The sequence below is a fragment of the Notothenia coriiceps genome, unplaced genomic scaffold (genome assembly GCF_000735185.1).
Source record: "Notothenia coriiceps isolate Sejong01 unplaced genomic scaffold, NC01 NC01_scaffold00037246, whole genome shotgun sequence".
In the NCBI taxonomy this organism is placed as follows: domain Eukaryota; kingdom Metazoa; phylum Chordata; class Actinopteri; order Perciformes; family Nototheniidae; genus Notothenia; species Notothenia coriiceps.
Window position 1 is genome coordinate 27666164 of NW_011369947.1, and position 27674 is coordinate 27693837.

Genomic DNA, 27674 nt, shown 5'->3' on the forward strand with positions numbered 1-27674 from the left:
ACTACATGTTATAGTAGCGCTTTTCCTGGTGCTCAAAGCGGGCTGTTACAAGGCAAGTAAATGGAAGAAAATAACAACTATATACTAGTAGTAGGTGAATGTGACTTGTTATTAGCTGCTGACGTAGCTGTACCTGATGATTGGATCACTTATAATCATTTGCTTAGTTTACTTCTATTTTGTGCCAAATAATATAACCTTGAAAACATAGCTATGTGACTAAAGCTGTGAAAATAATGCACATTATTAAATAAGTACAGCCATTTGCCTACAAAATGTAGCCATCATATGAAAGTTGGGTAACCTTAACTCACACAAGGCCGAAAGTGCTAAGCTACCTCATTTTTTTGTAAATAAAGTATTGTTAAGTGGACCTAATCATTCTATAGTTCGGAAATATGATAATTGTAGGGCAATACCATATACAAAACATGTCTCTGAAAAAATGTTTTTTTTTCAAAATACCAACGAGAATCATCCATTGTAGGCCCATCCCTCATAACTGCTCAAACCCCTCTTTTTTGAATCCCCCCTGTAGAGAAATCACAGATTTTGGGTCCTTAGCTTGAAAAAAATAAATAATGAGGAGGCGGAGTAATGCCTGATCCGAATTCTACCGGAGATAAGTTAAATTCTGCGCTCGGTGAAAAACGTCCATCCTGTCAAACCACGTCAATCGATTATCTGAAACGTATGAGCCAAATTGCTTTTCTCTTGCAGTTTATCACAAGCTGAGTGCCTTTTTTTTCCTCCTTTTAAGTCACATGTGCTCTCTAGGTACAGTTAGCTCTGAGTGTTAGCCGGAGGCTTGCCTAAGTAAAGTCAAAGACGTCCAAGAATCACGTCAGGCAGTTTGTTCGATTAGCAAACGAAAGAGTTTAGGGTTTTATTTCTGACGCTTGGCCTGTGGAGTGTGCGCGCCGGGGGGTGACGCACCGGAAGCAGGTATGGCGTATGGTGATAAGTAAGATGATCACAGAAGTGCGGGTATAGGGTCCCCTTTAAGCCTACATGCACTTAGCTGACATTCCACCACTGCCCAGTATATCCATATGGTAGTTGTGTGTATTCTTATGTATCATAAATGCACCTCAACCATGTCCATCCAATTTACCCGACCGTGTTGAGCAGTTAACTCAATCGTCCTCCAGATGATGACTCATTTTGATTGTTGAGTGCTCCGTGAAGAGGAAAACGCCATGAGCCTTCCCCCCGCCCGTGTGCGACTCATCATATGCAGCTTCAGAGAATCATCGTGCTCATTCTGTGGGGTTCCGTAGCGTCTTGGAAATCTCCACTGTAAAAGCGCCCTTGCCCATGTGGCCAGCCCAACCGTGTGGACTGCCGCCCGGCCCTCCGCCCACGCCCACCAACAGGGCGTGGGCCGCTTGCTGCTTCAGATGCGAGAGATGCGACACAAGGCACCGTGTCGAGCGAAGCCGAAAAGCACCAGAGTTCATGGGTGCCCTTTGCTGACGTTGTTTGTACTCCTCCAGATGCTGACTCCACCACCTGACGGAGCTGGTCAGGTTTGCTTTCCTCCACGCGTAGTGCGCGCGTCGCCCTTAGGGTCGGAAAGTTCGCATGAACATGCAGGCTGGGAGGGTCCTCTGCTGACCTTCCCGTCTTGGTCTGGGATCAAGATTGCTGAAGAGCCTGATGGAAGCTCTTCCTTCATGTGGCTCTGAGACACCACCGTAAGTGGCTACCAAGCCAGGAGCGTATCTGAGTCTTGGACAGACGATCATAATAAACCCTCAGCACTGAAGATCAACCAAGAAAAGAGTGAATGATACAGTGGGAAGGTTAGAGAGATGCCAACACAGACAATTTTTTCAAAGGAATACCAGTGTGATTCAGACCAAACACATAGTCAAAGTTTGCCCAAAATGATTGCGCCAAATGGCCGCTAGTTCTTTTTTGAAGTTATTCCCAAACCCTACCACTATTTGCTCTTACTCGGTCTACCTCCGATAGATACACCATATCTTTGCCAAAATATATTTGTGATGACCAAAATAACCACTCCTTTACCTGTCAATGAACTCAAGAAATGGCTGAAATGCTGTGTTAGTCCGGGTTCATAACTTTTAAATCCTAAGAACAGCGACAACCATTTTTGTTCAAAATTTTGTTTTGATGTGTTGAAATCATTTCAACTTGATCTGAGTTTGGCGTATTTCAATTGTCAGTGCAATCTGGCATCGTATCTTTGGTCTGTTACGCAGTTGCCTTTTTGTATTGTATTGTAGAAAAATCTGGCGTTTGCTTTTGTTCTGAGACACACCTTAACAGGCCCGACTAAGCTCTTGACTATAGCGAAGTATATATTGGTGTACTATTTGTATTTTCATACAAGGTTTGCTATTTATTTTACACGTGTTAAGAGGCTGCGCGCGGCTGTTCCACATACTATGTGTGTACAATGTTACCTGCGTCGACCCAGGAGCGTTTTATGAGCTGGATCTCTCTTTTCTTCCCGGTTGTTGGGTGAGGAATCAAGCGTCTAAACGGCTCTGGTCACGAGTAACATGTACATCCACATAGAGTGTGGAACAGGCTGGATCAGTCTCCTAAACGCGTGTAAATAAAATAGAAATGTATGAAAATACCAAATAGTAGAAATATATATTGCTATAGTCAAAGCTTAGTCGGCCTGTAAGGTGTGTTCAGAACAAACGCAAAGCAGGATTTTTTCTAAGATACATACAAAGCATGTAAAGACAAAGATAGGATGCAGATTTGCACTGACAATTGGAAAATAAAACTCAGATCAAGTTTGAAAATGTTTCACTACATCAAACAATTTTGAACAAAAATGGTTGTCGCTGTTCTTAGATAAAGTATGAAAACCCGACTACAACAGGCATTCAGCCATTTCTTGAGTCATTGACAGGTTACAAGGGTGGTTATTTTGTCATGGCTGGTTAAAAAAATATATTTTGGGGCAAGTATAGGTGTATACTATGGAGGTGGCCGGAGTAAGAGCAAATATGTGTGGGTTTGGAATAACCTTCAAAAAAAGATCTAGCGCCATTGGCGCAATTCTTTGGCAAACAATTTGCTATGTGTTTTGGTCTGATCACACTGGTATTCCTTGAATTGTCTGTGTTGGCATCTCTCTAAACTTTCCCATTGGTATCATTCCCAAAACTCTTTTCTTTGTTGATTCTTCAGGTGCGAGGGTTTATTATGAAAGCGTCTGGTCCAAAGACTCAGATTTCGCTCCTGGCTTGTAAGCCCGTTACAGGGTGGTGTCTCAGGCCATGAAAAGGAAGACTTTCCATCAGCCTCCAGCATTGACCAGGAACCAAGAACGGGAAGGTCACAGAAGGACCGACCTTGCGCAGCCTTCAATGTTCCTGCGACTTTCACGACCCTAAAGGGGCGACGACCGCAACCTACCGTCGAGGTGAACAACCTGACCGAGCTTCCGTCAGGTGGTGGAGTCGCATCTGGAGAAGTACAAACAACGTCAAAGCCAAGCACCCATGAATCATTGTGCCCTTCCGCTTCGCCATCGAACACGGTGTCGCACTCGTCCGCATCTGAAGCAGCCAAGCGGCCAACAGGCCCTGTTGGTGGCGTGGCGGGAGGCGGGCCGGCAGTCTCTCAACACCGGTTTGGCTGGCCCCACATGGCAAGAGCGGAACTTTTTCCAGGTGAGATTTCCAAGACCTAACGGAACCACAGATGGCACGATGATCTGAAGCTCATTAATGGATGAAGTCCACAGCAGGGCAAGCTCATGGGCGTTTTCCTCCTCACGGAACTCAAACCAAAAATGGGAAGTCCATTCTTGGAGGACGTTGGTAACACTGCTCAACAACCGGTGATGGGGAAAATTGGAATGGATGGTTGAGTTCATTTATAGGATTTACATAAGAAGAAAAAGCAATACCATATGGAATATTAATGCAATGTGGTGGGAGAATGTTCGCACTAAGGTGCAAATTAACTTAAAGGGAACCTATCATTGCATCTTTGTGATATCTTTTAATACATACATGATTGTGGTCCCCGGTGCGTCGGGGAACTCACGCAGCGTCAGAAAATAAAACCTCATCTATTTTTTCGTTGCTATCAGAAACAATGCCTGACGTGTTTTGGACGTCTTTGTTTAACATTAGCAAGCGCCTCCGCCTAACACTCAGAGCTAACCCTGTACTAGAGAGCACCATGTGTTTAAAAAGCAGGAAATAAAAAAGGAACTCACCTTGGTGATAAACCTGCAAGAGAAAAAGCATTTTGAGCTCCATATTACTGTTTACAGAAATAATCCTTGACGTGTTTAGAACAGGATGGGGACGTTTTATCACCGCAGAGAATTTAACTTTATCTCCGGCTAGAATTCGGATCAGGCATTAGCCTCCGCCTCCTCTTATTTATTTTTTTCAAGCTAAGGACCCAAAATCTGCGTTTCTCTAACAGGGCTTCAAAAGAGGGGTTTGAGCAGTATGAGGGATGGCTACAATGGATGATCTGTTTGGTATTTTGAAAAAAAAACTTCAGAGACATGTTTTGTATAGGTATTGCCCTACAATATATATTTCAACTATAGCATGATAGGTCCACTTTAAATACTTTTATTTACAAAATAAATGAGGTACTTACATTTCGCTTGTGTGGTTAAGGTTATCCCACTTTCATATGATGCTACATTTTGTAGGCAAATGCTGTACTTTTTAATAATGTGCATTTATTTTACAGCTTTAGTCACTAGCTATTTTTCAAGGTTATATTATTTGCACAAAATAGAAGTCAACTAACAAATGATTATATATGATCAATCATAGGTTAAGCTACTCAGCACTAAATAAAGTAATTCATATACTGTATATAGTTGTTATTTTTCTTCTTTACTTGCTTGTAAAGCGCTTTGAGCACCAGGAAAAGCGCTATATAACATGTAGTATTATTATTATTATATAAACAACATCTTTACCAAGCCAAAAAAGATTAAAACAATAATGCATCAATAACTATAGTAGTTTATTTCAGATACATATTTTTCTGAAATGCACCAAACTGCATACATAATAGTATGATTTTACTTAGTGTACAGATTGTTCTATTTAAAAGGCCTGTACCCAATCTACAAAACTCTGTCATCTTTTGCAGGTGCCTAACCTGTTTGCCGTTGACGAGAAGGCGGAAATGTGTGAGCGAATGCGCGTGTTGGACCGCCAACGAGACCGCGACAAACAGACAGATGGCAGCCCCCTTTCTCTTTTCAACATGTTTATAGAGCGCTGTCGCACACAGCTGCATGTGGTGTTGGCCATGAGTCCCATCGGAGACGCCTTCAGGAACCGTCTGAGACGTTTCCCCGCCCTCATTAACTGCTGCACTATTAACTGGTTCCAGGTGTGTTCATGCATGTTAGTTAATAACATCACAGAGACAATATGCTGTGTTTGACTGTGAAAATAGGTAAAAAACCATAGCAGAAATAAAGTAAATGTAATATATATGGCTACTTAGTTGTAATTTAGCGTACTTCCTTGCTTATCAGACATGGCCAGAGGATGCCCTGCAGGCGGTGGCCTGTCGCTTCCTGGAGGATGTTGAAATGACCGATGAGTCCCGAGAAGGCTGCATCAACATGTGCAAGAGCTTTCACACCTCAACCATAGAACTCTCCCATCGCTTTATGAACGAGTTGCAGCGCTACAACTACGTCACCCCAACCTCATACCTGGAACTCATTAACACTTTCAAGGCTCTGTTAAATACCAAAAGAGCGTAAGTTTTAAAGTTCACCTATTATGCAAAATGCTCTTGTTGATGTCTTTTATATATAAATATGTGTCCCTGGTGTGTAAGGAGACTCACAAAGTGTCCGAAAATACTCTCTAAAAACGGGGATACAATGGAGCTGATCCAAATTTGCTGCGGTCATGAGGACATTACTAAAATGTGGGCTGGCTTTACGTTAAACTCCAGGCAACGTTCGGCCCATCCCCTATCAGAAACGTTGCAGTATCAGAAACAATGCGCAACGTGTTTTGAAAGTAATATGGTCTGTGTTTACATTAGCAAGCATCGCTTACATTCAGAGCTAACCTGTACTGGAGAGAGTATGTGAAAAGAAGCCGGATATAAAAGGTTCCATAGAGCTCCATACTGTTTCAGAAATAATCCTTGATGTGGTTTGGAACATAATATGGCGTTTTAATCACGCCAGCGTTTAGCTGAGTATCTGGGTAGAATTCTCCTGCTTGAGCTCTCCTCTCTTTTTTATTTTTATTTAAAGCTACGGACCGAGAATCAGCACCTCTCTAACAGGGCTGAAATAGAGGGGTATGAGGCATGGCTAGAATGGGGGATCTGTTTGGTATTTTGAGCAAAACACTTCAGAGAAATGTTTTTTATATATCTGAGACCTATAATATAAACAATTGTATAATAGGAGACCTTCAAGGTTGTTTGTGTGTGGACATTATGTTTGAGTATGTTTATACTTTTAAAAGCCAACTTAAGACCCACCTTTTAATTTGGCTTTATATGAAATGCTATTTATTCTTATTTTATTCAGTCCTTTTATTTATTGATGTCAATTGGTATATGTTTTACTCTGTCTGTAGACTGATAGGTGGGGCTAGTATTTTTGTTTTTTTGTTACCTTTTTGTGTATGATAATTGCTATATAGATAATGTTGATTGAGTGAGTGAGTGATTGATTGGTTGATTGATTGATTATTTTATCATTGATCCTATAATTTAAAAGGACTTGAATTAAAATTGTTTCGAAAATAGTCTTAATTTGGAAAACTTGGCTAAATGGTCAAATTCCATGGCTAAAATTGAGACTTGATTCCTTAATTATTTCTGTCCTTTGCTCAGTGAGGTGATGAAAATGAAACGTCGCTATGAGGTGGGCCTGGAGAAGCTGGAGTCAGCAGCAGATCAGGTGGCCTCCATGCAGGTGGAGCTGGAGGCGCTACAACCGCAGCTGCTCGTGGCCAGCAAGGAGGTGGATGAGATGATGGTGGTGATCGAGCACGAGTCTGTGGAGGTGGCTGAGACAGAGAAGGTGGTGAAAGTGGACGAGGCCGTGGCCAACGAGCAAGCCATGGCTGCCAAAGCCATCAAGGATGAGTGTGATGCTGACCTGGAGGAAGCCATGCCCATCCTGGAGTCGGCGCTGTCTGCCCTGAACACTCTCACCAATCAGGTAGGACAATGCATGATCATTGACATTGTAATGCATTATAACATGCCTTTGGAACAGTATTATTATAGTTATAAGCACTCAGAAATACTCATAATGCTTTATACAATCATTACACATTATACTGTAAAGCATAAACTTGACCCTTTATTGACTTATAGGATGAAGAATCATAATACGTCATAATTGCTGGTCACTCACAGATGTTTTCTTTGCCTGTTCATAGTATATTATAATTGCCATAATTGTAAAATATTGTAATCTTTTTATATTGCATGATAATCACTGTATATTGCATTATAATGGGATAATATGTGACTCTTATTAGCCATTGTTTGAATATAGAAAGAAATTGCAAATCGCAAGTATTTTTTACTTTACCTAAAGCAAATGACCACGTACTGTATAGTTACTTATTAACCCTTTATGATGCTTTATAACAGTGATTATAATGCATTATAAAAGGATGGAACTATGGAAATGATAATGTTCTGTGAGTGACCAGTAATCATGTATAATTATTTATTATTATACTTGGCCTTACAAATCATTATGAATGAATGTTGAATGTTTCATATTTGTTATTGGTGTACTGGAATAGAATATATAATAGGACATGCATATAGAGTTGTTTTGTTTTTATCTACAGGATATCACAGTGGTGAAGTCCATGAAAAGCCCGCCCCTAGCTGTCAAACTGGTGATGGAGGCGATCTGCATTCTCAAAGGCATCAAGCCAGACCGCGTACCGGACCCCTCCGGCTCTGGTAAAAAAGTGGAGGACTTTTGGGGCCCGGCCAAAAAGATCCTGGGAGAAATGAAGTTTCTCCAAAGCCTCCATGAATATGACAAGGACAACATCCCACCCAGTTACATCGCCATCATCCGCAACAAGTACATCACCAACCCAGACTTTGTACCGGAGAAGATCCGAACTGCATCCACTGCAGCTGAAGGCCTGTGTAAATGGGTATGCGCCATGGACAAGTATGAAAAGTAAGTCATGTTCTTCTCCTCCTGTGTTCCCAGTTATGAAAATGTATGCACACTCCCCCAGCTTTAGAGAGCTTACCATCCGTCTAAGCAAGTAAATGAAGCTTGGTTATATTTAATTACACAGGAATAACTATTTTTTATCCTGAGCAAGTATACAAATGATTTGCAAAGTGATAAATATGACAAGCCAAATCAAGATGCAGATCATTTAAAAGGACATGTTCACATCATTATTTTTCCAACATAGTAAATTGTTAGCACATTTCAAATGCAAAGAAAATAGAGTAAAAATAAATATTTTTCACCTCGGGGTTCAGCAGACCTCAGATGTTCTACAAGTTTGTTCCAGATCTGCAGAGCATAAAAGCTTAAAGCTTCTTCAGCGTATTTGGTTCTGACCCTGGCTCCATTGGGTAGACCTGTCCCTGATGATCTCACAGCTCTGGGTGGCTCGTAACAGAGCAGCATGTCAGTTAGTATTGTGGTACCAAACCATTTAGCGCTTTATAAAATAAAAGAACGATTTTGATGTGTATTCTTTTTGTTTTTGGAAGCCAGTGCATACTTGGGGTGATGTGTTTAGTTTACATGAACTCTTGCAGCTAAAGGTATTCATTTAAACCCAATGTAGGCTAACAAAATGCAATGTTTCATTTGAAAAAGAAGACGCACTATATTGATTACACACTTAGGCGCGAAATACACACATGTGCGCTAATATGAGGGGTGTTAGAGCCAGGGGGCTACCATGTTTAGGCGTGTTCACACTCACTGTACTTGGTCTGACTGACGACCTTCTGGTTTAAATATATATCTATACATCTAGAATCTCTTGTAAATGATTGCTTACTGCATAATCCTTCAGGGTGGCCAAGACGGTGGCTCCCAAGAAGGAGAAGCTGGCGCAGGCTGAGGGGGAGCTGCTTGTGGCCATGACAGGCCTCCAAAAAAAACAGGCTGCCCTCAAAGAAGTCCAGGATAAACTCGCAAAACTTCAGGAGACGTTCGAAGCTAACAAGAACAAGAAAGTTGAACTGGAGAATCAGGTTTAGTGGTTTTTACATCTCTTACTTTCATTGTACATGGTTTAACAATGTGTTAAATTGGTAATCATATCTTGCTATGTAATGAAAAAAGAGTAAAAGTGTAACTACAGTGCCAAATGAAAGACGACTAAATCTGAGAGGAGAATGACAGAACACTGACAGAACTGCCAGGCAAAAGAGTGACTCGTAGCCCATATAGGCTACTGATTTCGTCCACCTTCCATGATGTCCTGCAGGTGGATCTGTGCAGTAAGAAGCTGGAGCGAGCGGAGCAGCTTATTGGAGGCTTGGGTGGAGAGAAGTCACGCTGGAGCGAAATGGCCTTCAATCTCGGAGAGCTCTACAACAACCTGACCGGGGACATCCTGATCTCAGCGGGCATCGTGGCTTACCTGGGAGCCTTCACCTCCAGCTACAGACAGGTGAGCTCAGGGAGCCGGGGGGGCATACTAGGAACAGGGCTGTCAGTGGGTACTACTCGTATTACTTATAGATCTGCACCTACATAGATTTGTAATAGATTTCACTTCTATATTTAGATTTAACATTTTAATATAACGTTTGTTGGTTTAGATTTAATATTTTAATATAACGTTTGTTGGTTTACACATAACCATATTGTTAACAGTTCCCTAACATGTTGTTTTACACACATTTCTCAAATGTAAGAAAAGGTAGATATATGTAGGGAAAGCAAGGTAAATGAATTGGTGTCTGCAGATACAGAATACAGTGGATACAGTTGTGAAAGGGGTAGAAAGAGGGGAAGACACACAGCAAATGGTCCTAGGCCAGATTTTAACCAGGGTCCTCCTAGCCCCAGTGTGTGGGTCGCAAGCTCTACCAACTGAGCTATACGGTTGTCCCCAAAGGTTTATTTTTAACTACCTCGATCACAAGGGCTCACACTTTATATCAATCTCAAGATTAAATTCACAAGTACAAATTCTTCTGCCCTTTTAAAAAAAGGGAACAGATACAAATAAAAAGACACCACTGTATGTCACAACTTTGCAGTCAAATGATCTGATTTAACCTTAAGCTGCAGTCAAAATAAAAAAAAGAATTCACAAAGCATCTGCTTGTTTGTGTAAATGAAACAAGCAGATGCTTTTTAATCACAATACTATGGCCCCTGGTGTGCCACCCAACATGTTGTTTGGAAACATGTAGGGAATGCAAGGTAAATGAGAGAAAAGTGTGTTGGTGTCTGCAGATACAGAAAACTACCACTTTTAGTGGGTCGTAAGTGATGATTGAGAAGAATCACTCTTATTTGAATCTATGCATTGTTTCTTAGGAAAATCCAGCCTTTCTGTCTTTAAAAAACTCATTACAACTTTGACCAATTCAATCCTAAAGCTGGAGAGCAGTTTGGAGGGAAGTGGTCCCTCTGAAAGGAACATTTCTTTTTCAATACCAAGAAAGTGTTTAAAGGTTGTCTATTTACTTTTTTAAAGCTGGAGACAAAAAGGAGGAGAGTGAACAAGTAATCATTTATCTGCACAGAATTGTTCGCAAGCAGATGCTTTCATTTGCTTGTAGGTTATTTCATGCTGCCCAGGTGGTAAAGTGAAAATGAAGTCATAACCAGTAAATGTGGTCCTCTGCAGGATCAAACGGAGGAGTGGATGGATCTATGCAAGAGCAGAGAGATCCCCTGCTCCCCCAACATGTCCCTGATGAACTCTCTGGGCGATCCAGTAAAGATCAGAGCCTGGACCATCGCTGGCCTCCCATCAGACAGCTTCTCCATAGACAACGGGATCATGATCTTGTGAGTATCAAAGACAAACTTTATTCCGACATGGCATTCTCTCTAGAAGAAAAATGCATCAATGTTTACTTCAGAGTTTAAGAGTTTAACGCACCAGCTACGGGGGCATCTACACCTGATCCGATTCATTTGATGGAGCAACCGACAGCCATTGTTGATGCACAATGCGTATTTTGTCTTCACAATAAAGCTTCACATTACAGTGCAAAATAAACAAGTGCTTGAATCGAAATGACAGAAAGGTCTGGACAAGATCCAGCCAGCGTCTAAAAATACAGAATGACATGAACATTAACAGAAAACTGGCTTTCAGTTTTCATAGAAGCATAAAAGCATTTCAGAGGCATGGTACCTCTGAATGTGCAGCTTGTACAGAGGTAAAGCAATGATTTAATGTTCAAAACCCAAAGGGTCTCTGCTTACTCTGAGCGTAACTATCTTTTTGGAAACTCCTGGTTTCTATTTATTTTTGGCATTTATTTTTCACTCACTCACTCACTGTGCATAATACATATGTTCCAGTGTGTGTTTGAAACCAGTGTTCAAAGGGGGAGACACACAGCAAATGGTCCTAGGCTAGATTTGAACCAGGGTCCTCCTAGCCCCAGTGTATGGGTCTCAAGCTCTACCAACTGAGCTATATGGTGGCCACCAAATGTTTATTCTTAACTACCTCGATCACAAGGGCTCACAATCTATTTAAATCTCAAAATTAAATTCAGAACTACAAATCCTTCTGCCCTTACAGACACCACTGTATGTCACAACTCTGCAGTAAGATTGTCTGATTTAACCTTAAGCTGCCGTAAAAAAATGAATATAAAATGTAGAAAGCATCTGCTTGTTTGTGTAAATGAAGCAGCAACATTGTTTTTTAATCACAATACTATGGCCCCTGGTGTGCCACCCGACTGTGAGCTGTCTGACTGTGCCTCTCTACATCTCAATTCTTGTCCTCCTGCATCCCCCCTGCTGTTTTGATGTCTCCTGGTTAACAGTTACATGATCTCTCACTCTGACAAGGCAGCACCATACGATCATTGACTGTTTTATTGTGTTTCTGTGTAGAAACGCCAGGCGCTGGCCCCTGATGATTGATCCCCAGGGACAGGCAAACAAGTGGGTGAAAAACATGGAGAAGGCCAACAGTCTGCATATCATTAAACTGAGTGACGGTGACTTTGTACGCACTCTGGAGAACTGCATCCAGTTTGGCAACCCAGGTAAGTCTGTCTAGCTTGATGACTCTGCTCTTGCTGCCTAGTCTGTGTGTGTGTGTGTGTGTGTGTGTGTGTGTGTGTGTGTGTGTGTGTGTGTGTGTGTGTGTGTGTGTGTGTGTGTGTGTGTGTGTGTGTGTGTGTGGTAGTTCCTGCTTCCGCCTGCTGAGGTCTCCCTTTACCACAGGGACTTTTTATTGCTGCAGAAGATGGTTTTTCTTTGTTCTCTATTCTGCAGAGCAGGAATTCATATAAGCAGTATTTCTGAGTGAAATGTTCCAATGAACTTTTATCCAGGCTTCCTGCACCATTATTCTAATGAACTACTGTAAATCATACACAAGTATCAGGGTCATAGTCACATGTTTGTGCAGAAGCAACTATCTTTTTGCTGTCTGTTCATTTGTTGTGTCTCTAGGATTTGTAGGGGGTTTGAGAAGGAACGGCAAGGGAGAATGGAACTGACAGAGACAGCTATACAGCCATTAAAAAGACATCTAAATAATGACCGAACTCACCAGCCACTGGGTCTTTGCTTACTGTCAGAATGCAAGGCTAACAGTTCAGAGAGTTGTTGGTCCTTGCAGGGAGCAAAATAGTCCCCAGAGGCTACAGATCCACGCTCTCTTACTTCACAGTTCCATGGTTTCTTGCTGTTTGTATTGCAGCCTACAGTATTTCCCTGATTCGTTGCTAGAAATCTCTATTTTAGGACTGTTGAACAAATGTTTCCCCGCCAAATATCTTAATAGGCTCGACTCCTGCTTATTAAATGCTAGAAAGTACTGGTTAAGCTGCTGAAATATTAACAATATTGATGAAATGTAACAGGACAAAATGGTGCCCGAAACGATTTGGAGACATTTCGAAAGTTTGGAGAGAAAGTTTCAGCTGTCACCGTCTCTGAATTCTGTATAAAAACGTTGTTATTACCTTGGGCATAAAATCAATTATAGATGGGCTAATGTTCCTAACATGAGAACAGCATTATCATACTTAATGTGAAAATAAATTAATGATGATGTCATGGGGATAAGGCATTTATAACTGGTAATGTCTTACTTGCTTCACTGATTACTTATTATGCATGTGGTGCACACATGTAATGGTTGAGGGCTTCCAAGAAATAGGAAGATGTACGCAACTAAAGTAATTGAGACATGCAAAAGAGTGACACAAAATAAGTCATTATAAGGTAGCTTTTGGGAAAAGTCCTATATTGATACTACATCATTGGCTGACCTGGTGCTAAATGTAAGTCTTTGACAGGTGGCCTGAAGATTAGACAAGATTCAAATAGATATAGTTTATTGATCCCAAATTGGGAAAATTCTTTGTTACAGCAGCATGTTAACAACGCATTGCATAAGAGTTAACATGATAATAATGTAAAATAAACATTACAATGAAAGATGAGGACCCGCGTTTGTCTGAATAAACTTGTCACCGCTCTATCTTACAGCTGTATATTGACGGAGGAGGATGATACAAGTCACACACTCGCTGGCATAACATCTTGTGTCCACCCGGCCGTTCTGCTTCAACAAACAGGCTTTTTGTTCTTTGTTATAAAAGCTTTTCCACTCATTTCTACAGTGGCATCACCTGAAGATAGCTTTCCTTTGAGATTGCTTGTATGAAGCAAAACACTGACAAGTTTAAGCCTCCCCTGATCAGAAAACCTATTTAACCTTTTCCCTCAGTGCTGCTGGAGAATGTAGGCGAGGAGCTGGACCCCATCCTGGAGCCTCTGCTGCTGAGACAGACCTTCAAACAGGGCGGGGCCATGTGTATACGCCTGGGAGACTCCACCATCGAATACGCTCCAGACTTCCGCTTTTACATCACCACCAAGCTACGCAACCCACACTACCTGCCAGAAACCTCCGTCAAGGTACTGTAGTTGGAAACACCCTCAGGCAGTGTATCCCAATACACACTTTGACTCGCTTGAAGAAACATATTTTATCAAGGCTACTTTCGGATCAAAATTACTTTACAGTAGGCTTTATGTGCTTTCTTTTATTGTATTCCATCAAAGATTTAATATGTTCCTCCTCTGACCCTCTCCCCTTTTTTTCTGCCATTGTTGTATTATCTATAGGCAAACATTTTTAGACAATAACAGGTTGTCTATCCCAATTAACATTTAGGCCATTAAGCCTAAAATATCAAGGAAAAGGCGCACCACACAAGGAAACACACTCAGACAGACAGTCAGACCCAAGTGCCTGCACACACCTTTATTCCTGACAGTAATCAGAGAGTTTCTGGCAGGAGCCACATGCCTCAGCTGTTTGCAGCAGGTGTCAGTGTTGATGCAATGAGCCCTGTGCAATCTTCCATGTCCCCACTACCCACCCCTTCCATGCAGATGGAGCTGGTACCCTTCTGTCCCACCGCAGCTAAGGATAGACGAATTTTCTACAACAAGGCTTCTGCCAACTCACAAGTTAATTGAATGCGTTTTACAGTCTCTCACAGGACTCAACAGACATCTGCATTCCTCCACCTTTAAAGTAGCATTTCTTTTACACCTGATAACAACAACTTTCATTTTTTTTGTTATTAAGCCGGATGGTATAACTGACTTTCAGTAACATGGTTTTTTCCATTGAAGAAAAAGGTCCTTTGTGGAGCACTGTGTTTACTGTTTAACTGCAACCTTCATTGTTTTTGTGAGGGAAAGCTTATTAATGCTATTGTCTTTCCTCTTAAATCGTGTGGCTTTCTTCAGTTTTGGTTGAGGTTTTAGTCACTATAGATGGAAGTATGGGCTGGTGAGTATTTGGATGAATTGCATACATTTTGTACGGACGTTAATGGTCTCCAGAGGCTGAACTCTTGTGATTTTGGTGATCCTCTGATCTTTCTTTAGTGCCACCAACAGTTCAAAGTTAAACATTTTGAGTGAAATATCTTAATATCTACCAGATGGAGATGATGTTGTCCAGAACTTCATGGTACCCAGACAATGTATCCCCTTGACTATTAGAGGATTGCTATGACATTTGCAACAAACATGCACGCCCGCCGAAGTGTAAATCGCAATCTTTTTTTTTCAAGTGACAGAATTTTCAATTTTCCAAACACATTTATTTTGTTGAACAAAAACATTACTGTCCACTCTGCTTGACTTTATGTTTAGTGCTTTTTAGCAATGGTTAGCATACTAACACACTAAACTGAGGTGTTTAAAGTGATACAAACAAGTATGAATTAGCATGTCTGGCTGTGAACTCTTAGTTTGTATGAATTCATCAGCAAATTCTACAAAATTATTATTTAAGTACCTCTGTTCCTCCAGATAGATGATCCCTCCTTTTTTACGGTTGTTTCCCTCTTATTGCATCATACTTTTTTACCCCAGCAACACAGCGAATCATCACCGATACCACCTCCCCAATGGAGCACAGTGTCCCAGAAAAAAGAGAACATTTCCAAGAAAAGGAGCATTTAAGGAAACTGCATTACAGAGAGGGGTTGGAAAGCTTTAGAAGATCACATTTCAAGCATCTATTTGCAGGGACCCACTCTTTATGGGCAGCTATTAGATAGATTCAACTCATTTTTCAAAACTGACTCAATCCTTCTTTTTTTCCCTTTTTTCCTACAGTACAGTGGGGCTTCCATTAAATCCATTAAGCCCTGTTTGAAATGCAATACTTTCAAATACAAGAAGGCAAGCTTCTGGTAGAGCAGCCCTTAAGGAGCTCAGGGGAGTGAGGAAGGAGGGTGTATGTGTGAAAAGGACAGACGGGAGATTTATGTGCACTCCGAGTCTTTACCACCAGCTGAGTGGGTCCGCAGCATCAATAGAAATGGAATTAGGCCCCGGAGAAGTGCACTCATTTATTAGGGCAGAGAGTAGATAGCAGGTATGGGCTTTTAACCTCCGGGTAAGTGCACAGCAGAATGACTAAGGCTGGGCGCTAAAAGACACACTTCCACAGTTTTCACAGTAAAAGAAAAAAGCATCTTACCTGTGCTTTGCCAAGGATAGAGCAGTTATTGGAATTGATTGGAGAGGAGGTTCGTAGGGGGTGCAGCACTGAAGCCATGATGATCAACGCTGCACTTGAAAGTACCCCACAGATACATGTCCACACTCTCACACACTCTCACACACTCTCACACACTCACGCACACACCCTAATTTGAGCATGTTTTCTTCTGCATACTGAAATGTATAGCAATGTATCAGTGTTCACTTCACCAAAAAATCGATGATTATTTTCTTTTCATGAATAAGATGATTTTTATGCCTAATTTTGTTCTTTCGCCCAGATTTGTAATCATCAAACTCTCATCACATAATGTTTTGATAAAATATTTTGTCAAATGAAAACATTTTTGGTTTCGGCTAGAAAAATAATCTGATGACAAATAAATGACATTTGTCTAAATAAAAAAGCCGATTTAGAGAGAACATTATGTGACTAAAGGTAAACAAAAATGTTACGACTCTTTGTATACTCAAACATGACCTGGTGTATCAAACTCAATTTCACTAGGACCACGCAAGGGAATGAGTATATGGCCATTTATACATACATGACCTGACATGGTTACTTGAAGTGATTTCATTTCATTTAAAAATATTTACAAAAATATATAAAATCAACCTTCGATTATATTGTTGCATGTCACATTAGCCATATTGTCATTGGTCCACATAAAACCCTAAAAAGTCATTACATTAAAATTGTGCTCAGCCATCATACAATGCAGCCAAGCACAATAATGCATAATGCAAAAATGGATAAAGTCTTGATAATGTAGTAAATGTCTCCTGAATCCTAGCCTACTGGCAAGCAATCATCGGCACATACATCCTTAAAAATGTAAATAAACCTTTAGTTTGACACTTTCAAACTGAAAACTGCTCTTTCTTTCGACCTCTGTACTTTAGGTCACCCTTCTGAACTTCATGATCACCCCTGAAGGCATCCAAGACCAGCTGCTTGGTATCGTGGTGGCTCGGGAAAGGCCCGACTTGGAGGAAGAGAAACAGGCTCTTATCCTGCAGGGAGCAGAGAATAAAAGGTACTGTAGCACACTCCAGACTCAGGTCAAATGATTTCCATTAGTCAAATCCAAATGTCTCCCTCTACAAACACATGTTGAATTGTCCTCCAGACAACTAAAGGAGATCGAGGACAAAATCTTAGAGGTGCTGTCCTCTTCCGAGGGCAACATCCTGGAGGATGAGACGGCCGTCAAGATCCTCTCCTGCTCGAAAGTGCTGGCCAATGAGATCTCAGAGAAGCAAGCTGTGGCCGAGGTGACGGAGCGGATGATCGACGAGACCCGCATGGGTTACACCCCCATCGCCATGCATTCAGCCATCTTGTTCTTCTCCATCGCTGACCTTGCGAATATCGAGCCCATGTACCAGTACTCCCTCACCTGGTTCATTAACCTCTTCATCAGCTCCATCGACAACTCAGAGAAGAGTGAAGACTTGGAGCAGAGGTAGGCAGGGCTGACAAATGCACTGGCAAAGCACATGTTCCCACAAAAAGCTCCCTTTTCACTCGAAATGCCTTATTTTACTTGTCAACTTACAAAAAAGGAATGTAAGACTAGGTATTGACTCTTTGCTAAGCCCCTCCTCTCTTGTCGTTAGGCCTCCTGTCAATGTGGCTTTTTTAACAATAACAGTGAGAGACATTCCAAATTGGAATGTCTCTCACTGTTATTGTTAAAAAAGCCACATTGACAGGAGGCCTAACGACAAGAGAGGAGGGGCTTAGCAAAGAGTCAATACCTAGTCTTANAATAAGAGGAGGCGGAGCTAATGCCTGATCCGAATTCTACCGGAGATAAAGTTAAATTCTGCGGTGATAAAACGCCGTCCTGTTCTAAACCACGTCAAGGATTATTTCTGAAACAGTATGGAGCTCAAATGCTTTTTCTCTTGCAGGTTTATCACAAGGTGAGTTCCTTTTTTATTTCCTGCTTTTTAAACACATGTGCTCTCTAGTACAGGTTAGCTCTGAGTGTTAGCGAGGCTTGCTAATGTAAACAAAGACGTCCAAAACACGTCAGGCATTGTTTCTGATAGCAACGAAAAGAGAGAGGGTTTTATTTTCTGACGCTGCGTGAGTTCCCCGACGCACCGGGGACACATATGTATGTATAAAAGATATCACAAAGTGCATGATAGGTCCCCTTTAAGTAATGCACTTAGTGACATTCCACCACTGCATATATCCATATGTATTGCTTTTATCTTATGTAATCTATAAATGAACTCAACCATCCATCCAATTTACCTCACCGGTGTTGAGCAGGTTACCAACGTCCTCCAAGAATGACTCCATTTTGATTTGAGTGTCCGTGAAGAGGAAAACGCCATGAGCTTCCCCCTGTGTGGACTTCATCATAATGAGCTTCAGATCATCGTGCCATTCTGTGGTTCCGTAGGTCTTGGAAATCTCCACCTGGAAAAGTTCCGCCTCTGCCATGTGGGCAGCCAACCGTGTGAGAGACTGCCGCCCGCTCCCGCCCACGCCCACCAACAGGGCGTGGCCGCTTGGCTGCTTCAGAATGCGAGAGATGCGACACACGTGTTCGATGGCGAAGCGGAAGAGCACCAGATTCATGGGTGCTTTGCTGACGTTGTTGTACTCCTCCAGATGTGACTCCACCACCTGACGGAGCTGGTCCAGGTTGTTCACCTCACGGTAGTTGCGGTCGTCGCCCTTAGGGTCGTGAAAGTCGCAGAACATGAGGCTGCGCAGGTCGTCCTCTGTGACCTTCCCGTCTTGGTCCTGGTCAAGATGCTGGAAGAGCTGATGGAAGTCTTCCTTCATGTGGCTCTGAGACACCACCTGTAAGTGGCTTACAAGCCAGGAGCGATCTGAGTCTTGGACCAGACGATCATAATAAACCCTCAGCACCTGAAGATCAACAAGAAAAGAGTGAATGATACAGTGGGAAAGGTTTAGAGAGATGCCAACACAGACAATTTCAAAGGAATACCAGTGTGATCAGACCAAACACATAGCAAATGTTTGCCCAAATGAATTGCGCCAAATTGGCCGCTAGATCTTTTTTGAAGTTATTCCAAACCCACACATATTTGCTCTTACTCCGGCTCACCTCCATAGATACACCATACTTGCCAAAATATATTTTTTTAACCAGCCATGACCAAAATAACCACCCTTGTACCTGTCAATGAACTCCAAGAAATGGCTGAAATGCTGTGTAGTCCGGGGTTCATAACTTTATCCTAAGAACAGCGACAACATTTTTGTTCAAAATTGTTTTGATGTAGTTGAAACATTTCAACTTGATCTGAGTTTTATTTCAATTGTCAGGTGCAAATCTGCATCTATCTTTGTCTTTACATTGCCTTTGTATGTATTTAGAAAAATCTGCTTTGCGTTTGTTCTGAACACACCTTAACAGGCCGACTAAGCTTGACTATAGCAATATATATTTCTACTATTTGTATTTTCATACATTTCTATTTTATTTACACGTTTAAGGAGCTGTCAGCTGTTCCACACTCTATGTGGTGTACAATGTTACCTCGTGCACCCAGAGCCGTTTTATGACGCTTGGGTTATCTGCACTCTCTGGACGCGACAGGCAGATGCCTTGGATGACCCTGGAGACATCGCGCAGATTGAACAAGTAATGGGACTTTGTGGGCGTTGGGAGCAGGTTCTTGGTGGCTTCCTCGTACACTGACATGGTGCCCCTAACGATCTGAGAGGTCAGAGCTGCAAATAGCTTGGGGAAAGGAAACCTGTAGATGTAATAGTTAGAATTCAATCATTTATTGTTGTACAGTTTTTAAATAAATACGTGAAGTAAATAAGATTAATGTTTTTTATCTTTTATCAATGGCTTTAATAATGTGTTGGCAGAAAGGCAAGTATCTTGTTAAAATGCGATATGAAAAGAGATATTTCTTTTTGCAGGTGAGGTTAGGTTGCTTTAAACAATTTTAACACATTTACGTTTACTTGTGCACTCTATGGTTAACACTGTTGCAGTAAGTGAGGAGAAAAAGCACTGAAATTGCCTAATTATTGAAAAACGAACCAATGTTAAATAATTCTTTAATAACTCACATTCATCCTCCTTACTGTAGGCTAAATGATTTTTGGTAAGTCATTATTTACAGATCATTCTGTCACTAAAAGATCCATAAGCACTACCCAAGGACTTAAATAATTGTTGTGTTAAATGCCCACAAGGCATTAGAGCAGCTCAGTGGATTATGATTACTCCTTAACATTGGGAACATTTGGGGAAAATCACGTAATAAATTGAACAAGCTACGTAGTTACCGTATGCTGAAATGCCAGTCTGAGATCCTAGAGAAGATTGTATACATGGTCTTCTCATCAAAATCATTAATGGTAATCATGTTGAAGTGGCGCAGGTACCGAGACGTGATGGGGTTTCTCCCTCCGCCTAAACAAGCAGGACAAGAAAACAAAAAATATCTTCATTGAAAAAGATAACACATCTGATGAATATGTGTTAACCATTTTTCTTTCGTGAGACTCTTTGCCCAAAACAGTTTAAAGTAAAGCCAATACTGTTCTATTCTCTTTTTGTTTTATAATAATACTGTTATTTCAGTTTTGAAGTGAGTAAAGACTATTTGACAGTGCTGCATATTACATTAAATGTACATTAAGCTGATGCTAAGAGAACGACTTATATACACAAAAATACTGAAGATATGCCTACGGGAGCAATTTGGGGCTAAGCATCTTGCCCAAAGACACTTCAACATATTGACTGAAGGAGTTGAGGATGGAACCACTGACCATCTTAATGGTGGATCAGCAAATGAACCCCAAAAGCTGCACATTTTTCTCTCATGCTCTAAATAATGTTAAACTATTCCGGTAACCACATTCAACATTGGACATGGACAGGGAAACCAGTTACTGTATGTCTCAGGGTGTCTTAAGGAAAGTTTGAGGACCGCTGACAGACATTATTCCTACTAGCTACGTGTTGGTCATGTTCGAGGTACACAAGTTTACAATAGCACATTGATAAATCATTTTAGCCAACTCATATCATTAATACGGCAAGTGTAAATCACCACTATAATGACTGTGAAAAGGTGTTATTTAATTTAAAATAAGGGTAAAAACACAAAAGAAGCCTCCTTCATGGTTTCCCTGGGGTGGGTTCATTGTTCCCCACAGCTGTAATGGGCAGCAGCCTAGAAAATTAAATACAACTATAAACAGCAGCAGAGACTGAAGCTTTGAGGGCACCTGAGTGTGGCACCCATCCCCTCCTTTGCTCTCTATTGCAGCTGTCGCAGCCAGATGCCTCAGTTGACATGGGTGCTTTGTGTATACACTGGTAGTTGTAGTAGAGTCGGAAGTGGTAAACACTTGTAAACACCTCAAGGCAGTGACGGGCTGCACAGAACAGCAGCCAGTGGTTTGTGACATTGACTCAATAGCACTTTAGCAGCAATTTAGAGACGGTTGAAAAAAGGTTTTCACTCAAATAGATGCCTTTTGTTGACTTTTGTCAATCTAGGGCTTTGGTATGATTTCTGTGACAATACAGTGGTGCAGGAATGAGTCCGAAAAAATCTGAAATGAGTCAGTATTATGCGACTTCCGGTTGGCTCCGTTGAAGTCAATGTTTTTTGTATGGGTTTTTTGTTAGATGCCCAAAATAAGGTCTGCAGTTATAAGCATAGAAGATATTAACATTTTGTTCTACGACATAAAAAGCTTCAGTTAATATCCCACTGGAAAATGTCTGTAACTTCAATTTGACATAAAAACAGCAGTTGCTAACAGGTGACCAAATTAGACTACTTAATGCTACCAAGCCAAACATTAGCCGCCTTAGCTCAGAGGTGGTGAAAAAATGTCAGAGCTTTTTGTTGAAGGAGCCCTCGCGATGCTTACTTCCAGGTCAGCCTACAGAAATATGTCATCATTGCACCACTCACATACTCTTCTGCTGCTACTCACCCGGTGGTCCCATAGCGCAGATGACCTGGATGTCCACCAGCTTGATCATGGAGCAGTCCTTCAGGTCGTACCAGTTCCAGTGGTCCAGCCACTGGCGCAGCAGCTCCACGGGGGGCTGGGCACCGTAAACCTCCCGGGCCGGCATGTTCACATCATCCACAAATATCACCTGGTGATTAGATATAAGAATAATAATGATAATAATAATAATAATAACACATTCAACTTATAAAGTGCTTTTCTAGATACCCAAAGTCACTTAGAAAGTCAAACGTTAAACAAAACAAACAAAGATGAGATGTAGTGAATTAGAAACAATACAAAGAGGTGGGTTTCGAGTGCTTGTTTGAATGATGGCAGGGTGGTTGACTGTCTGATGTGGAAGGGGGAGGGCGTTCCAGAGGGAAGACGCAGCAGCAGATTAGGCCCGATCACTCCAGATCCCGAGCTTAGTCCTGGTGGTCTTTAGGGTGTTTGCATTTCCGGAGCTGGCAATGGGTGGGGTTGTGAGGATGGAGGAGGTCAGAGAGATAAGGACTGGCCAGCTTGTTGAGGGCTTTGTATGTGGTGATCAGAATTTTAAAGTCAATCCTGTATTTGACCGGGAGACAGGGGAGGTTTTGGAGGGCCGGAGTGATGTAGTCTCTGCGGAGTTCTGGACATAGTGGAATTTATTGATGATTTTGCTGGGTGAACAGTATAGGATGCTATTGCAGTGGTCGAGTCTAGAAGTGATGAGGGCGTCAATGAGGGTTTCAGCGTCAGTAAAAGAGAGGGAGGGTCAGAGACGGGCAATGTTCTTTAAGTGAAAAGGGTTTGGTGATGTGGCAGGAAGGAGAGTGTGGGCTCAAAGAGGATACCAAGGTTGCGGATCTGAGTAGAGGGGGTGACGTTTGAGCCGTCGATGGTGAGTGAGAATGACTGGCAGAGCGGGAGAGGGAATTTGGGCCAATGATGATTATTTCAGATTTATTGCACTTGAGTTGGAGGAAGTTTTCTTGCATCCATGTTTCGAGATCCGTAAGGCAGGCGGTGAGGGTGGAGTGGGTGGTGGATGTGATGGTTTTTGAGGAGAAGTAGACACTAGTATATTTGGGATAGGATTATTTAAAAATAAAGCACAATATTTTTGATATTGACTATTGTTTTTTGTTTAGATGCACAGTTTGGCGCATGTTGCATGTAAATGGACGTATACAAATTAGAGGGTCATGGTTTGACCTTGTAGTCCACATGTCGATGTGTCCTTGGGCAAGATGTTAACCCATAAATGCTACCGTAGGAATGTAGCCATCTACAGTATTGAAGTGTATGTAAGTTGCTTTGGATAAAAGCTAAACAAAAAAAATGTACAAATGTAACAATTTGAGTCACCCATTTACTGATATGAATACAAATGGAAAAAGGCATACCAACAAAAGACTTCATATGAACACAATAAAAGGGGTTTACCATTTTCTTTCCCAAAGGGGGTCCAAAGACTCCTTTGCGCCGCTTATCCAGCTTGGACATAATAATGTTTTGTGTCTGTGCCGCTGTGGTCTGGGCTGAGAAGTTGATGAATAATGGGCTGTAGACATCCTTCTCCAGCTGGTTCAAGAGAAAGTCCTGAGAAATAAGACATTGGAAATATAAACATAGTTGTTTATCATCAAATCTCATAGTGCAGGAGTTTCACCAAAGAAAAAGCTAGATGTTAATGCTGTTGAAAATGTAAATCTATTTATTGATATGTATTTTCACATTCTATTCTTAATTAGCATGCCAAAGAGCCTGTTCAGGTAGAGTACACATTAAATGGCAATTTCCAGGCTGATCCTGGCAAATGCTTGTGATAAGCTTTGTAATCTAATTAAATGTGGCATTTAGTGAGTATTTCATTAGATCAGAACTGGATCGCAGTTTTAATCCTTGAAAGTGACTTTGTAATGAAGCGGGGAATTAGTTGCCCTCTGAGGACAGAATCTTAAATAATGTTCTGCGTGTCAAAGGGGTGAAATCAATTAATTTTTTTATTCTGTAAGAGGGTTTAAAAAAGGGCATTTCACTTTGATGCTTAAAGAGGCATTTATGAGTGGCCATTCGATAAAATGCCCTTACGGCAAACGGCCTTCACTTGTCTTTTTATAAGAGCAGAAAAAACAAACGTAGTCTAGGATGATCTGTTGGTTTTGATCAGGTTTTATGGTGCTGTTTCCATGTACCATGTGTGTCCAGAGCACATGACATAGCTGGCCTTAGGATCAAGTGTGAAAATAAGTGTTAAATACATCTTGTAGGAGACATCGATGTTTATTGTTGGCGTGTCAGTTTATTTTGTCTAGATTTATCATGCATTATTGTTTTGAACACTTGGCGGGGTTTAGCTGCACGGGTTGTATAAATGGGGTCATACTGTAGGTGACAGGAAAAGGCGGGCACAGGAAGAGCGATAACACACCGTTCTTACCAGATGCAGAATCAAACCTTGGTATTGTACAACCTCTTCAATAAACACTAAACTGCATCCAACGACCGTAGTTTGTGTCTCACCTGAGTATTAATGGAGACATTGGGATATTTAAATGGCCATTACACATGTAGTTAGGTTAAACGTACAATATTTGCCTCAAAATGTGGTGGAATTAAGTATAAAATAGCATAAATGGAAATACTCAAGTAGAGTAGAAGTATGTCAAAATAGTGCAGTAGTTAATCAAATGTACACTATTACAGTCCACCACTGATGAGCCTCTTTTTGTCTAGATCATCCAGTGGCAAGGCCTCTCTCTATCTCACTTAACAGTGACTTAAGGAGACTTGTGTCTAATTGTACTGGGGGTGATGTCATAATTTTTGGTCTGACTGCTGGTGCTGCTCCTGCCAGATTTGGGTTTACAGCCACGGTCTGCTGGTAGAGGCTTGGGACAGGCAGGCAGGAAGTGGAGAACAAGGCAGCTGATCTCTATTCACCCCAGAGTCTCAAGTTTGAGCACACAAATGAATGAACTAATGAACCATAGTGAAGGAGGGGGGGTAAGTCCTTGATATAAAAAGCTGAAGGTCTGCAGAGATACTCAGTATTCCTCCAAGGTGGCCCCTTTCACACCTGGTGAGTAGCTGTGTTGCCTCCAAATGATTTCTACACTTCCCGAGGCCGGAACTACAGAAATAAATGCTCACTCATGCTACTGGAAGGTGCTGTTAGTAGCATAGGAGGTTTTGGTTGAAAATACCAAATCTTGAATGGACTACACAGCGGGTGTACATGAATGCAACTCAACGACGCTAATTTCAAATGTATTTAATATTGTAGGGGCGCCTTTAGGTAACACAAATCTGTGGACGACTTTTGTTTGTTGTTAAATTCCATTGAAGCCATTTTAACATACACGTACACATACACAGAAAGCATACAAATCCAACTGTCCAATCACATGTTGTATTATCCGTTTTGTTTCGGTCTTCCTCTGTATTTTATCATTTGTCTCTGTTTAACGTTCTAAAATCGTCTTTTGTCTGTATCAAGGACAATGTTTTTGTCTACACCTCGTTTATTTATTACAGCAAAACAATGGGGACTTATGGGAAAAATTACAAAGTACGTGTTAGTCTTTCTGACAAAATAAAGCTACTGCAACACCTAAAATGTGTGCAACATCTTTTAAAAGATATTTATTTGTTCTGTTTGGTCACTCAAAAATATCAAAATGAATGTTAAGTAACTATTGCTGATAGAAAAAATTGTGGCTGTGGTACTTCTGCATCATTCTCAATTTGAATAGCTTTCTGCTCATCACAAACACACGTACATTTTTCCAAGCTTTACATTCATAAACTCACTGTGATGTAGACACTCTTGCCAGTCCCGGTGGGGCCGATGAATATGGTGGGTTTCTGGTGGGTGATGAGGAGCTCCATCAGTGCCATGTAGCGCACCGTGTTCTCAGTGGGCACGATGATCTCATTGAACTGCATGTCTTTGCATAAGGGGGGAGCCGCCTTCAGCTGATCGGTCCACAGCTCCCACCTGCCCGGACCCTGAAGAGGAAGAACAAAACAGAACAAACTCTTATCTTATTGACCCGTTCTTACCAATTGTCTGCAAAAATATTAATGTTATTTTATTTCTGACCATACCTACTTTTATCCTAAAACCAAGTTGTAAGGGCAAATCTATTTTTTTTTAAGATGTAAAAACGTGCCGTAACAATTAGCTCGACTAAAACAATCTTGTATGAAATATAACCATGAAAATGAATAACATTTATTGTAAAATAATTACAAAAATATCACAAAATGTTGATCTACGTATTATACATTTTTGTCTATCAACACCTTTTTTCAAAACAGACTAAGAAAAAGAATGTCTGAAATGTAGTTCATACAGTATGGGGGAATTGGACTGAGTTTGGTTTTGCTTTGAACACAATGCTTTGTTTAACATCTTCCATAATAAAATAAGTATTTACTGGCAGCAAATTCATGCAGGTGGAGCCATGTAACGGAAAAATAATCCTGACAATATTTAAAGGTCACACAAAGATACAAATGTGCATTTATTCTTCCACAGTGTCTGGGGAGAAAGAAAATGTAATACAGGAATGTTTCTCTTTTAGTCTAGTGCCTGAGATCCAATCTAGAGTAGGATCTCTTTGTTTGTAGTCAGTTATTGTCATTTCAGAATCCTTTTGTCTCCCTATTTTTTATGCAGACTCCCAGCAGAAAGCATAGAGCCTGGCACATTTCGTCAAGAGATTGCACCTCTTGTATCTCCCTCAGGCTAGAGGACCAGCTGTCTATGACGTCCTTCTTAACCTTTAGAGGGCGTCTGTAATGATTTGGATTCTAAACATGTGATGGCATGAAGCAAAATATGTTAACGACCCTTCATAGTTGGTTAAATATGCTAACAAACAGAGTATTGGTCAGCACTGACTGTAGCTCAAAACTAATTTCCACTACAAGCCCTGCCTACCTCTTTAATGAAGCGATGCTGGTAGACTGTTTCCTCTGAGGGCAGTGCCACTGTGAACTGTTTGGCTGGAGCCTCCACGGTGGCCAGGATGCCATGGAGGGCGCGGGTTTCGTCACTCAAAGGGCCGCTCACTACCTCCCTGACCACGGCGTCAAACTTGACCCGTCCTGGATCATCACAGCTGGCACCCACTGACCACACCAGGCAAAACACGAAGATTCCCTGTTGAAAAGGAAAGGACAAACGCATGTATATCAAGTGGTCCATGACAGCAGTTATGGAAAAAACAACAATCATTGGTGACAGTTAAAGAATAATTGTACCTAAGTACAAGTATACAGGACTGTCTCAGAAAATTAGAATATTGTGATAAAGTTCTTTATTTTCTGTAATGCAATTAAAAAAACAAAAATGTCATACATTCTGGATTCATTACAAATCAACTGAAATATTGCAAGCCTTTTATTATTTTAATATTGCTGATTATGGCATACAGCTTAAGAAAACTCAAAAATCCTATCTACTAA

The 27674-nt window shown here is 41.2% G+C and overlaps 3 protein-coding genes across 3 annotated transcripts in view; 1 reads left to right on the forward strand and 2 right to left on the reverse strand.

Annotated features, from left to right (window-relative positions):
• Positions 1-159, reverse strand: part of LOC104966588 (dynein heavy chain 7, axonemal-like) — a 35710-nt gene extending 35551 nt beyond the window's left edge. The window contains exon 1 of the mRNA XM_010795774.1: positions 134-159. Within this exon, the coding sequence (XP_010794076.1) occupies positions 134-159 (26 nt within the window). The remainder of the gene's footprint in view (positions 1-133) is intronic.
• A 3635-nt stretch (positions 160-3794) lies between these two features.
• On the forward strand, positions 3795-17689 carry LOC104966589 (dynein heavy chain 7, axonemal-like). Its single transcript, XM_010795776.1, has 12 exons — positions 3795-3835; positions 5120-5367; positions 5516-5745; positions 6847-7177; positions 7824-8170; positions 9036-9216; positions 9453-9638; positions 10830-10993; positions 12062-12216; positions 13914-14104; positions 17123-17256; positions 17350-17689. The coding sequence occupies exons 2-12, from the start codon at positions 5158-5160 to the stop codon at positions 17687-17689; spliced, it is 2469 nt and encodes an 822-aa protein (XP_010794078.1). The 5' UTR covers positions 3795-3835; positions 5120-5157.
• Positions 17690-18467: 778 nt separating this feature from the next.
• LOC104966590 (dynein heavy chain 7, axonemal-like) overlaps positions 18468-27674 on the reverse strand; it is a 10229-nt gene continuing 1022 nt past the window's right edge. The window contains exons 2-8 of the mRNA XM_010795777.1: positions 27148-27369; positions 26013-26210; positions 23643-23798; positions 22191-22359; positions 20520-20646; positions 19753-19972; positions 18468-19115 (exon numbers count right to left, since the gene is read on the reverse strand). Of these exons, the coding sequence (XP_010794079.1) occupies positions 18468-19115; positions 19753-19972; positions 20520-20646; positions 22191-22359; positions 23643-23798; positions 26013-26210; positions 27148-27369 (1740 nt within the window). The remainder of the gene's footprint in view (positions 19116-19752; positions 19973-20519; positions 20647-22190; positions 22360-23642; positions 23799-26012; positions 26211-27147; positions 27370-27674) is intronic.

Bases quoted from the DNA above. Each gene is read 5' to 3' on its own strand.
- LOC104966589 (XM_010795776.1), top strand. From the start codon at position 5,158: ATGTGTGAGCGAATGCGCGTGTTGGACCGCCAACGAGACCGCGACAAA. The intron at 9,217-9,452 runs GTTTAGTGGTTT...GATGTCCTGCAG, and splicing joins AAGTTGAACTGGAGAATCAG to GTGGATCTGTGCAGTAAGAA. The intron at 12,217-13,913 runs GTAAGTCTGTCT...CTTTTCCCTCAG, and splicing joins CATCCAGTTTGGCAACCCAG to TGCTGCTGGAGAATGTAGGC.